This window comes from Platalea leucorodia (genome assembly GCF_965183815.1).
Source record: "Platalea leucorodia genome assembly, chromosome: W".
Lineage (NCBI taxonomy): Eukaryota > Metazoa > Chordata > Aves > Pelecaniformes > Threskiornithidae > Platalea > Platalea leucorodia.
The window spans coordinates 15,747,659-15,761,191 of NC_138859.1; the positions used below are offsets into that span (position 1 = coordinate 15,747,659).

The 13,533-nt window shown below is 37.4% G+C and overlaps 1 protein-coding gene across 1 annotated transcript; it reads right to left on the bottom strand.

The window, feature by feature from the left end:
- Window positions 1–1,129: 1,129 nt before the first annotated feature.
- On the bottom strand, window positions 1,130–13,229 carry LOC309601797 (activated RNA polymerase II transcriptional coactivator p15-like). The gene is made up of 5 exons (XM_082334927.1): window positions 13,105–13,229; window positions 11,138–11,210; window positions 9,482–9,601; window positions 3,869–3,977; window positions 1,130–1,380 (listed from the first exon to the last, which is right to left on the bottom strand). The coding sequence occupies exons 2-5, from the start codon at window positions 11,207–11,209 to the stop codon at window positions 1,301–1,303; spliced, it is 381 nt and encodes a 126-aa protein (XP_082191053.1). The 5' UTR covers window position 11,210; window positions 13,105–13,229; the 3' UTR covers window positions 1,130–1,300.
- Between the last annotated feature and the right edge of the window lie 304 nt (window positions 13,230–13,533).

Consider the following 13,533-nt stretch of genomic DNA (forward strand, 5'->3'; position numbering starts at 1 on the left):
AGTTCTACTCAAACATCATATTCTCCCTTCTTCATTCCATAGTTTGTGACACCTACCAAGAAGCCCTTCAACTGGGGCAGCATCTAGTCTAATAGAGCTTCCACTGGACCAAAGCTTCTCTTACCAGAATAGTACACTGGTAGACAAGCGAAGTTTGCTAAAGTCATAATCCACTATGCACCAGCGCTCCATTATAAGCGCTAAGTATCTTCTGTACAAAAGATAAAACAGTTGTGCACATGTAAGCCACACAAGGCAAGCCAAGTTAGGCTTGGGAGGCAGGCAAATTGGGCAGGTAGTGTGGACAGGGCAGAAGCATGATAGCCAGACATTTTGTCTGAAGCAATTTTAACCCTGTTTGACTGTTTAACCTGTGTTACAGCCTAGTTTAAGCATCACTGTTTACACAATACTCTCAAATGAACAAAAGCCCTACAAAGACAAGTTAACTTTTTTCTATAGAATAACTAGTCAGTATGCCTTCAAGAATGAATGTAACGCAAAGCTTGAAAAGGGTACCTAACTAATAACCACATTCGGAGCTTTTAAATACTATCTTACTCTGAGGTATATGTCTATTACTGTAAAAGTTTATGCATCACATTCTAAAATCTAGGGTCCAAGAACAAAGGCTAATTGTATTTTCTAAGTCAAGCAAGCTATAGAAAAACAGGAAGAAAGTGTGTGGCTTGTGTTCAAGTGTTATTGTTTAGCATAACACTTCATGCAAGTAATGCAAAAAAGTCTACATACTCAGGACTGTTTACATCTGAATAAATATGGTAAGTTAGCAAATACAGCATTTAAAATTATCTACAAAAATGTGTTTTACCAGGTATTCACTGTTTGTATCAAGTCTTAAAGCAAAAAGCTGTCAGGGCAATACCAAAGAGTATGAAATAAAAGAAAAAAATTAAATGGAGACATTTTAAGAAATCTCCTCAGAAAACAGATTCTGATAACAGTTAACTGAAAATAAAACAAAAACTAAAGCTATTAGGTGGCCTTATCAGCAAACACCTTCAATCAAAAGGCCATAAACTATGCTTTACATATTATTTGATTCGTTTATTTTATACCATGAGATGAAAGCAACACATTTCCTTTTAGTAAAGTATACACAAATAGCCTCACTCAGAATACACTTTTAATGCACATAAAAAAAAGTATTCATCTTACAAATCGTTTTGCAATCCAAATATACAATAGCTTGGAAAACAATATTTTAGAAAACAAAAGCCAATGTAAAAAGACCACTTAAAACAACTAAAATGATAAAGGTGTTTGTATGGCTCTGTATTTACAGTTTTCTTACTGCATCATCAATATCAGAAATCTGTTCCTTCAGCTGGTTCCACTGTTCTGGATTTAAAGAAATACCTGAAATGCATTAAAAATAAATACTTAGGACAAAAAGAAAATTGTAGCACAGGATCTTGCATAATTACTGTCAAGGTTGGTTTCATACACAAAGTCTATGTCATGACTATTAATGCTTAAGCTAACTCAAGGGTAACAACCATCTCAGTTACAAAGTTAAACTACTCATTTGGAACACTTCAGTTTAACTTTAGACCTTAGCTTATCTCTGGACAACTTTAACTTACAAATAAAACAAGTGCAGTAAAACAATTTCATTCACAAGTGTTAGGCTAAACACGGGAAGTGAAATACAGCTCTGGCCTTGATAGAAGGCAGCACAAAAGAAATGCAGGAAATCAATTGTATTCCTGTTGGCTCCTAAAAGCCATACCTCTGTGGACTGAGCTTCTATGCACTTTTAAAGTACCATAATTCCGGGTTTTTTTTGGGGTTTTTTTTGGTTTTTTTTTTCGTCCTCCTGTTTCTTAAAGCACTGTTAATAACACGTACTATAAGTAACATTTTGAAGAGACTCTATCCTACTCCCTAGCACCCACAAACCAACATGGAAGTTATTTTTTTTTTCATTTCAAGTTCACTATAGCTTGTAGTGACATTCAATCAATAATTACTCAGTGCCCCACAATCCATCTCCTCAGTTCTAAATTTGTACTTCCTCAAGGTCAAGTCCAGGCACATGTTTCCTTTGTGCTTTAGTCTCCTCATTCTTCCCCTAAAAATCTCTATGCCAACTCTATGCAAGTACAGACTCACAGGCCTACCTCTCATACTCTCTCCAGCAAGGCTCTTACACTATTTACCCCCACTCTCCCCCCTCAGTGATCAGGCTTCCTTCATTGCTTTCTCCCTGTAGGTGGAGCAGGACCTGAAAACAGGTGAAATTCTGAATTCCATTTTTGGGGCTCATCACTTTTTTTTTTTTTTTTCCTTCTTCCTTCTACTATCACTGTCTTATCAGAGCACCACTTATCAGAGCAGCAAGCAGTCTGCACAGAACTATTCTAAGCAGTTTTTCACCAGTCTTTAGAGGGCAGGTTTCTTCTGAAAACAGTTAGGCCAGGTGTGCTAACCATTATTAGGGGACCAAACATCATCAAGATGCCCCTGAACAACATATCAGATAAACTGCATGCAGTTCAGACCTGCTGTTGGAAACAATCTGACACAATTCTAAACTGTTGGATTTTTTTTTTCCCCCTATATTTTACTACACAATTTCAACTGTTCATACTGGTTTTAGGATAGCTAGATAAGTGGCTCATAAGTGCATCAATGGAACATTAGACTCACTGTATCAGATTATTATATTTATCCTAATAAAATTCAGATCCTTTTGCCACATTGATAAACATTTATATCTACATCATGTAATTTTTGTCACTTGGCATACCCATCAAATTTCATTGTAGTTTACCACTCAAACTGCATACACTTTTGATTTCCACCTCAAAACACAGCAGTTTAAAGTCCTTAGAAGTTGGAGTAATCTTTTTTGTTAAGTAGCAGCAACACATCCAAACCAAGAAATTTTCCTGTACAGTACTGGTACACCTGCTCATACAAACCTATTCTCAGTGATTATTTAAGAGCTGTTAAAAACGTTTCTCAAGCTTTCCAAACATCTATTTGCTCCTGGACACACTAGGAGAATATAACAAACCTCATGCTGATTCTACGTTAAACGTCTTCAATCTCCAGGACAGGATGTTTCATACTTACCTCTTTCCTTGGCACAATATGAAAAATGATTAAAAGTAAGCTTTTCTAACAGAAGTAACGTGACATCAAGGAAAGCACTACTACTGCAACTATCCTCACATCCCCATCTTGCAGGTGGCAAAGTTCTGAAAATGGTTCAGTGAAGGCATGCCATAAAAAGTAGGTATGGGAGTAGCAATTAAAGGTACAATGGCTTATGCTGTGTTGCAGATTAGAAGCACAGTACCAAAACTTGAACACTTAAGGTATTTTCACCTGAACTAAAATCTTGAAATATTTTTTGCAAAATTAGTCACATTTAAATATTAAATTAAAAATAATTAAAATATTTATAGAAATTGAAGATCATTGTTTTAAGTTAATTAAATTCTTATTACAAATTAATAACTTAAATATTTTCAGTAACTTTTGATATAAGAAATCCAATTGTAATAAAAGCAAGAAATGGAGTTAAGTTAATCAATGGGAAAATATATGGCTATGTATATAACTCCCATACCAAATTTGCTTGTATTTGATGCCTTGTTCTCTGTAAACCATGGGGGATCCATTTAGGAAAACAGACTCAGGCCAATGAAACCATTTTGCTTTTGTTTATAATCTACAGATAAAACTAATCATTTGTTAAAATATGAATTATAAAAAAGCAAAAATATTACTCTAAAAATACCATGTAGTAACAAAAAGTATAAAAATCTGATACAAAGTTCTCCATCAAACTGCAGACAATGTTTTAGTACAAAAATAACATGAAGCAGAACAATACCTTTTCTGCCAGGCTTCATTTCACCTTCTTGATCCATCCAATATTCTCTAATATCAATTAAGACTTTCCCTTTAAAGTCACGAACACTGACATACCTCATTTTGCCAATCTGTCAAAACACATATAAGGATATCTTTGAGATATTTTACATATTACAGCATTCACTTTTCCCAGCAGTATCAGACTTGGACACATGACATTGCACACTGCAGCTTATTTTAGACACCAGAGAAATAACTAGATCAAGAGCTTAATCCAGAGTAGTCAGTAGGCAAATAAGTAATGACAATATAAATGGATGAATGACTTAAAACCAGTTGAATATTCAATGCTCAATGCAAAAGTGGCTCTCCTAGAATAAAAATACCTATATTCTTAACAAGCTTGCCTCTTACAAATTTACTGCAATTTACTGTTTTCTGAAATAAAATTCTGCCTCTATTATAACCATCTTTGTTAGTAGCAGTTGTAAACAAACAGGGAAGAGAGCGCTCTACTCCCAAATCTAAATTTTAGTCCATCCCATATGTACAGAAATCAAATTAGATATTCAGGAGATAAGCACAATTTCCAGAGGGTTCCCCCCCTTTTTCTTTTTTTAAACACAGTAAATACAGATGGAAACAAAAGTAAGCCTCCAACTGTCCCCATGCCTGCTCCCAAGTCCTCATGGCACTTCATTGAAGTGTGGTTAAAAGACTATCGCACTGTACCAGATGTTCCAAAAAAACATCCAAATCCTTTAAGTTTACCAGCATGTAGCACAGTATGAAATGACTTTGGAATTTCATAGTTTCACACCACAGTGGCTTAACTGAATTATGAGGGCTTCTTTTTTCTTAGGACAAGAGAGAAAAAAAAAAAAAGGGGGGGGGAGGAGGAAGAGGAAGGGAAGAGAGATGACAGGCACGCTGACAACTACGCATTACACTACATATTTAGGCTTTATCAAATTTTTCCAAATTTGATAAAAAAACCATTCATTCACAGTATAATGTGAATTTGAGAATCAGAAATTGGATAATAAAAACACAATCAAATACAATTCATGTAAGAAATTCTTAGTATTCTGTATGCACCTTCTGGATACACTTTATGAAGAAAGAACACATTCTAAAGCAAGCAATTTTAAAAATAGAATATTCCTTCCTGATAAAACATTAGTTTTAGTTTTCAACTTCCTTAATTTATGCATCTTGCACTTTGACATAATTTAACAGGGGGCCAAACACATCTTGCTAGCATTAAGTCTGACCAGAAAGCATGAACAACTCTCTGACCAGAAAGCACGAACAACTCTCCAATCAACTAAAATCATCCACAGATGTTTAAGTCATAAAAGCTGATATTTCACAAAATATAAACAAACAAGTATGCTTTATGTTTGCTTAAAGTAATTTTTCTTCTTATGCAGATCATGCTAAGTTAACTCTAAATTTTAATTTTAAACCAATTGGGACATCTTTAAATACCATAAGCCTGAAGCAGTTGTTTTCCTACTTCAAAGCATCCTTTAAAATGAACAAGTTTAAGATAGTATTTTGTGATTGATTTATTAAATACTTTCACAGTACTACAAATTTAACATTCAAAAATAAGGTATGATGTCATGGTAGCAGAGTTCTTTCAGACTGAACTTGGTACCATGCCTAAGTCTGTCAGCACTGCTGGCAAAGGATATCCTAAATAGCCTACATGAACAACATTTCTTGGTTTTACCCTATAATGCTTCAGTGACTTTTAAGGTCACCTCTAAAACCAGCTTCAAGTAGTAGTAATACTCCATATTACCTTTTTTTCCCCAGGTCTATCAAAGAATATTAATGCATTGCCAAGTAATTCCAGATTTGCTCCAAGAAATAAAATCTGATACAATATAGCAGATTATAGCTGCAAATACAGTAAAAGGTTTTAGGATTTGACTATTAAAGATAAGACTACATGTCTTAATTCAACTACAGTAAGGCAAGGAGCAATAATACAAAGTAAACATCATTTAGTCAGTAAGTCTACCTTAAACGTAAACAGTTCCATATGAAAAATGCTGAAATTAAGTTGTTTTACGCCACTGTCTAGATTTCAGCTGAATGCTCACATTAAATTTCAAATGTTTAGTTGAACTCTATGCAAAACAGTTGCCACTGCTAAAAGCTTTAAATAGGCTTCTAAAGTACAGTTTAAAAACCTCAACCAAAATCTAGATTTATTTATTTAAGCAAATTGATGTTTCTTGAAGTTGTTACCTGCAATTCTGGCATTGAGTCATATCTGAACAATTCTTTGTTCATGCAGCAGCTGATAGTCCTAGAATAATTTCACTGATCTAAGACACCTTTGTATCTCTGTAACCACATTAGTGTTCCAAGGGCTGTATTGATTTATAGCAGGGTAGTTACTGCAGTTCAACCTTCATAGACAAGTTCATATGCTTTTTATTAAATATCACAGCTCCTTAGATATACTGATTTATTTAATTCAATAGAATAGAAGACATTAAAAACACTATTTCCAGGTTTCTGTTTCTTAGAATAAAATGCACTGAACTGTGTCTAGGTTTCTTTCACAGCTATGCAACTGACTTCCTGTATGAGTTTCAGCAACCACCTTCTTCGCCATTTTTCCTCCTATTTCCAGTTTGCCTTGATTAAACTGTATACATGCTGTGGAAGTAGAAACAGCAAAAAAAAAAAAAAAAAAAAAAAATCCTTCTTTCTTAGCTGATAACTATATGTATAGCATTAGAAGCAGCACAATAAGCTAATATAAACTCCTAGAATAGAGTCCTGTAAACAGCTGAGATCTGCAACACAGCAAATTGGTTTAGCACATTAATTCTGAAACTTAGGTGGTCACCAATGCATTTCACAATCAATCACCTTCCAGAGCATCATGAACTTATATAGTTATCTACTTTCAGGAGCCTATGATAGGTGAAGACATTACACTGGGAAAATGAAGAACTTATTTCTCACAAGTCAAAAAGCAAATTTGACCCAAATTTAAATAAATTAATTAAATTTAAAAAAAGGGGGGGGGGGGGGGGCACACAACAGGCAAACTACCTTTGAAGTAACAATTTCTGTGAAATCCCTGATCACATCATGTGGTTCCACTCTGGATAGTCATTAATACTGTATCCTGACAGCATTAACAAACCTTATCCAAATCAGGCATAGGTAGATGACAGGATTTGTCAAGCTAACCAAAGCACATGATGCAGAACTCACATTGACTCAAAGCCACAGACAGGAATCTAATGTACCAACACTAAACCCTTCCACATTAACATGAACAATGCTTGTCCTTAGGGCCTCTAGTAATACATCACAAATGGAAGCAAGATAAATTTCCGCACCCCAACTGCGCCCAAATCCTTTAACAAATTCCAAAGTATACTAGACTACCTATAAAACCTAAAAAGGTCAAGATATGTAAATAAATAAAATACACCTGGTCTCCTATATTGAATTAATTCCCTTCTACTTACAATTATTCTATTCTTCATAATTAGGTTCAAGAACACCATTACACCAACATTAGTTTCAAACAAAAATAATAAAACATAGATCTTTATGAAAATGTTGAATCTTTGGAATACAGCAGTCACAATGAGCTCAATATTAAGGGAAGCTGTATACTTTAAGAACACAGCCCGAAAGCATAGAACAGCAAACCACCAAGTTTCACATCATTTGCTGCCGCTCCCACACACAATATGGATGCCACAGGACTTCTGACTATCCTATGAATGCTTTACAGTCTGATTTCCATCAATTGAAGCCACACTTGTAAGTTATACTGCAGTCACTTGCACAGAGATCATTTTACTACCATGGGGAAGCAGAAAGGAGAGTTTTTAGTATTACTAGTAGTCCTAGAACAAACAAAATCGTACCTAAAAATTAACATGCAACTAGATGTTCTAGCATGCTCTCCTGGGTAGGGGGGAGAGAGAGAGGAAGTATCCTCAGACCTACAGTGCTATTTCTACACTGAAACAGTTGCATCTTAGTTAACGCACATAAGCTGATGTAGCATAAAAAAAAAAAACACAATGCTTCACATAACACAATAAGCAATTTAAAAAAAAATTTTGTTGTCAAGTAACTAAAAGGCAGGCAGAGACTAAGGAACACTGATGGTTTAGGTCAAGGTGATACTGAAATATTTTTTCTATATTTTACTCAACACTGGAAGAATCCTGCTCTTATCAGACTAATATGAGTCCTCTACTGTCTATTTTTAGTAACTTTTTACTATCTTAGGTCAAAAAGGTTGAAAGAAATCAGAGCACACAAATACTTTTGCTTTTATTTGAGAGGTTGGGTTTTTTTGGGGGTTTGGATTTTTTGTTTGTTTTGTTTTTTGCATTGGGAGAGCATTAAAAATTTTAACAGTTTTCCCTAAGGCTGGAATTTCTGAACCTATTACAAACATAGCATAAAGCTTATACGCAGCTTTTTTGAGTTCTAACTGCAGTTCACCTCATTAGGTGTAGAAGATACTATCTCATTTTTCCTACATGGATCAAAGCATGCCCCAACAGAACTAAAAATATTATATTCTTCCTTCAACAGGGAAGTCCAGGCATTGATGCCCAGTGTCTTAAATTGAAGCTCTCCCTCCAATTATACATGAAGAGGAAAGTGAGAATTGATACATTAAAAATAACTGATACTGTAATACAGGGCAGTTAAGCAGGTCTTCTCTCTAGAATTTTTTTTTTTTTTTTGCCATATTACTTTGCACAGCTACAGCCCAAAACCATTTCTTTTGCCTTACTCAGTGTTGGGACCATCTTATTAGGCACCTCTCCCATACCCTTTCACAAACTTAAGAATCAAAGTCTCTAAGAATTTAAGTTCCTTTCCTATCCCCTGCACCTTTCAAGCCAGCTAGTCACAGACATTTAGTAAGTCTTGATCCACACCCCTAAAACAGGTAATTCTGAGCTACATATATTCTTGCACAGCTTTCAGCACACACTGCTACTGCCTCAGCTAACCCCAGGAACTGCAATACCCCGAATTCACAAATGCTTCTTGCTACTGAAAAAAATGTACATTCATCTCATCTTAAAAATAAGGGCTGTCAAAAATTACAATCTTTTTGGATGTTCAGTGAGAATAACCTGCATCATAAAGGAACAAGCAAAACTTATTCCAAGACACTGTCTTGGACAGACACTTGACAGAAGCCAAGTTGCTCTTGACCTAGCTAAATAGGAATGAAGAGTCCATACTTTAGTGTCCAAGAACCTTTCTTTCAAGAGCCCTGATGAAAAAATATTTCCTTGTAGAGACTGTCCTGATCTAATATTTACAGTATACTCATGGTAAGTGCTGTATTTACAGACAAAATGACTACCTAGAGAGTTACCAAGGGCAAAGACATGAGGGTTAGAATAAATTGCCAGATTCTTTTACTCTGCCGAAACCTGACAATGCTTTTTGAGCCCCTCATCTGCATGCTAGCATCGTCATCCCCTTTGACCAAGGCTTCAGGAGACCAAGCACTATGCTACCAAGTTATTCAGATCGCCTCATAAAATTTATACTGAATATGATGTAAATGGTTACCTTAACCAGGCTCTAAGAGAGTCATCAATTTTACCTGAAACATATTCTCATCTCTGTTACTGCTTTGCTTAGAAGAAGCTGCACCTTTTGAACTTTCACCAGTCTTTTGTTTCTTTATAGGCTTTTCTGGAGCTGCTTGCTTTTTCCGCTTTGCCTTGGAGCAAGAATAAAAAAAAAAGTGCATAAACCACAACTCATTTTATAAGTTACAAAAAAGTTTATGTTAGAGGTCACAAACAACTACTACTATGCAATATACATTATCACCTTCCTTCTGTGAAGGCAAGAATCCAATATTGTACATTTAGACTGGAATTTTAAAAAAAATAATAATAAATCTTCAAATGAACCTAATTCTGTTCCCAGTGAAGTTTACCATAATGCTTTGGCTTTAAAGAGAATTGAATTAGATCAAAATACATTTCAAAAAGCCTACTCTCTTTGCAGAGTAATATTGTCCATTCAGTAGTTTTAATTAAAATTTTGAAGTCTGATGGAAGTTTCACCTTCCTTTCCACTGAGTGCAATGAAAAATGCAGGACAGCTAACAACTCTGCTAAAAAAGAAAAAATAATAGATGAGATAATGAAGAAAGGATCTAGAAATCAAATCCAACAGAGGAGGGTTTTGGTTTTTTTTTAATCAGACTCCAATCTCTGTCCATAGCATGATAAATTAAATGTGTTTTTAAAACATTCAGATGATATCGCCTGTAAATCAGATTACTTTGCTAGCAGATGCTACAAAGTTACTATTTCTACTAATGGTTATATAGTAATCATGCGTGCCCCAAGGAAAGAGTAATACAAAGATACCAAAAATTAGTCTCACCTGCTAGAAGCATATTGTAGATAATCTCTTTTAAAGACAAACAGTTCCAACAAATATGGGAGGTTGTCATAGAAAAAAAAAAAACAACCTTACTGCCCACTGAAGCAGACTGTTAGACTATGTCTTTTCAGGAATACATTTCCCTAACAACAAAAAAAAAAATTACCTGACCATTTTCTCTTATATTAAGATTTGACAAAACACCTAATTTGTTAAGTGCAAACAAGTCACATTTGAACCAATTCAGTAAAGCAGACCGAGTCTCTTTGCATACTGCACTAAAAGATCTGATGTCTGCATTACCACCCAGCATTTCTTAAAAAGATAAATTCACTGTTGTATTCAGTTTTTGTTTGTAATGACTGGTACATCTATACAAACTTATAAATTAAATAACTATTAAAAATAAACGAGAACACTAAATTTATACGTTTAAAACAGTTAACGTTAAAATTATCAACTCAAAGACATTCAGTTTGGCTCAGCTTTTAAGTGAGAAACTAGCAGATGGTATTACAGTAAGTGTAAGAATCTGAAACAGAGAAAAAGAACATGCAAACAAGATAAGCAAGTGGCACATGGATGACAAGGCAAGTGGAGGTTTTTGTTTTGGACTTGCAAGTAATCCAGATACCAAAGTGAAAAAATCAAAAAGCATCCACCCAAACCCTAGTCTTGGGGGGGTGGCTTGTTTTGGGGTTGGGAGGGGTGTTTTGGGGTTGTTGGGGTTTTTTTTTAAGTGTCTGATAAATCATATGGAATGACATGCATTTTGTGACATAATGCTCACCTAATTCCTTAACCCCAGCCTGAAATATAAGAGTTAATACAGTAGTTATAAACTGCATATAATGTTCACCTTTTTGTCAACTTCACTATCTGAATCACTGGCAGATGAGCTTGAAGACACAAGTTCCTTCGACTTAGGCATTCTAGGAAGAGAAAGATAACATGAGAATGCTATACAATGAATATGTCCCATTATGACTAGAAAGCCACCTTCAAACCTGTTTGTAAAGGCTCATCTTATTCAACACCCTCCTGAAGACTCTCCTGCCTTTTCATATAAGCTTTAATACACATTGTAGATGTGATCTCAAACACCCTTCCCTCTTGTATCTTTTCCCCTTTTTGCTACAATTAACTTAAATGCAGTGGTTTAGATTCTGAACTGTTTACGAAGGGACAATTTTTCACCAGTTTCATATACTCCTGGGTATGGTAGAAACCATAATGTAAAAAATACAATACAATACAGTCCTCCAGTTGAATTTTCAATATTACATTCATAAATATAAACAATTAAGGCCCCAGCATTATCTATCTTCTTACATGGGCATTTTGCCTAGTTGAATTTGCAAGCAACAGCTGCATAATTGTCATACATGAAGCTAAAGTTCCCATCAGTAATACAAAAGTCTGAAAAAACATCTTAGTTACAGTGAACTACAGTATTGCAATTAATATTTCCACTGCAGCTTTACCACATCAGTCACTAGAGTCTATTCATTTGCCAGACAAGCGGACATTCAGCTTTCCTTGAATGCATGCTGCCAGCTGTACCGCTACATCTCTCTAGCATGCAAACATGTGGTTAGATATAGCAGTTGAACATCTTGCCTGCTACTAGAAACTCTTTGTAACAAATAAATAGCTCATTTGTTCTTTCAGAATAAAAATAAGCATCACAGGGAGAAACTGTATAAAATAAACTACAGCTAGGAAAGGCTAATAAAAGATTAAAGAAGCATATCTCAGGAAAGAAAAAGGAATAGCAGTGTTTTTAAACTGGCAATGAAGTAAACCATGTGCAAATGAAAAAATGGAGTCTGAATAATACTAATGGATCGAGGTAGGGCAAATTCTGTTGTAATAGTTTGGAGCACAACAATGGAAGCTGTAGCACTGAAAATGAAACAGGGTATGGGAAGCACACATAAGCCACGCTGCAGGATGGAGACAGAGAAGAGCTGGAACGGGACAACGCAAAAATAAGTACAGCGATGACATGAAATCGGGAAACCAAACAAGAAAAGTCTGATACGCGGGGGCACCAGCAGAGGATAACCCCAGAGACCGCATCAGGATAAGGGAGTAACAATATGAAGGAAGGTGGGGGCGGAAACTGGAGGAAAAAGCCATGAGAGGGGTGGGTGCCCCTCGGGAGAAGCTGGCAGGCAGAACGTGAGGAGACACCGAAGCACCGGGGAGAGCGAGGGTAGAACGAGACGGGCCAAGCGAGGACGAGGGAAAGGAAGATGAAAAACACAAGCGAGTACGAGCTAGGAACACCAGGTAGGCGGATCCCAGCCGCCATTTTCCTCCCCTCTTCCTTTTTTCTACGGCTCGTGTTGCCTCCCCAGGGGAAAGGAGCGAGGGCCCGATAGGGGGGCGTGGGCAAGGGCGGCCAGGTCCTCCCGGGGCAGGGTGGCAGCAAGAGGGGTACAGGTTATCGGCGGCGAAGGAGAGAAGAGGCAACACAAAAAAAAAAAAAAAAAAAAAAAGGGGGGGGGGGGGTCCGGGAGCTGTGAGCGGGCAGAGTCAGATCCCCGCGTGGGGGGAACAGATCCGGGCGGTTCTCCACCACCCCTTTCTCCCTCACTCAAATTCTCTTTGCCCCCCCCCAACATGGCAGCAGCTCCTCCTCCCACCCCAGGCCCGCTCCACAGCGGGCATTCGAGGAAAAGGGGAAGCCTCGCCACACAGTTGCCCAGCGCGCCTCTCCTACGCCGGCCGAGAAGTGCCGAGACCACGACAGCTAGGGGTGGGGAATGAAGAAAATGGCGACGGCCCCAACTAAGCACAAGGGGGAACCCCAACACTCACGTCCTACTCTGCGCGCGGCTCCTCTACACCACGACAAAAACAGAAGTGACGCATCGCGGAACCCCCGCCCTTGCCCTGCACCACGTGGGAGGGGGGGAGGAGGTGGGAACGAGTAACAAAAAGACGCGTTCCCCTTTAAACACCTCCCCCGCCCCGGCTGGGGCAGCAGCAAAAAAATGTCTCCCACGGGGCTATTTCCGCGCATCCGTTGCTTCACGCAAACTGAGGGAAGCCTGTGGGGCTGACAGCAGGGCCCTGCCCGTAGCCCAGACTAAAGTTGAGGCCCTGTTGGGGCTGCGACCCCGCTGAAGGGAAGCGCCACCGAGGCCGAGCCTTCACCAGCTGCCTGCCTTCCGTTGAGGAGCTGTGAGAGGGGGCCGGGAGGAGTGCCCTTAATACCTAAAAGGAACCCTTAAAAAAATAAATCTG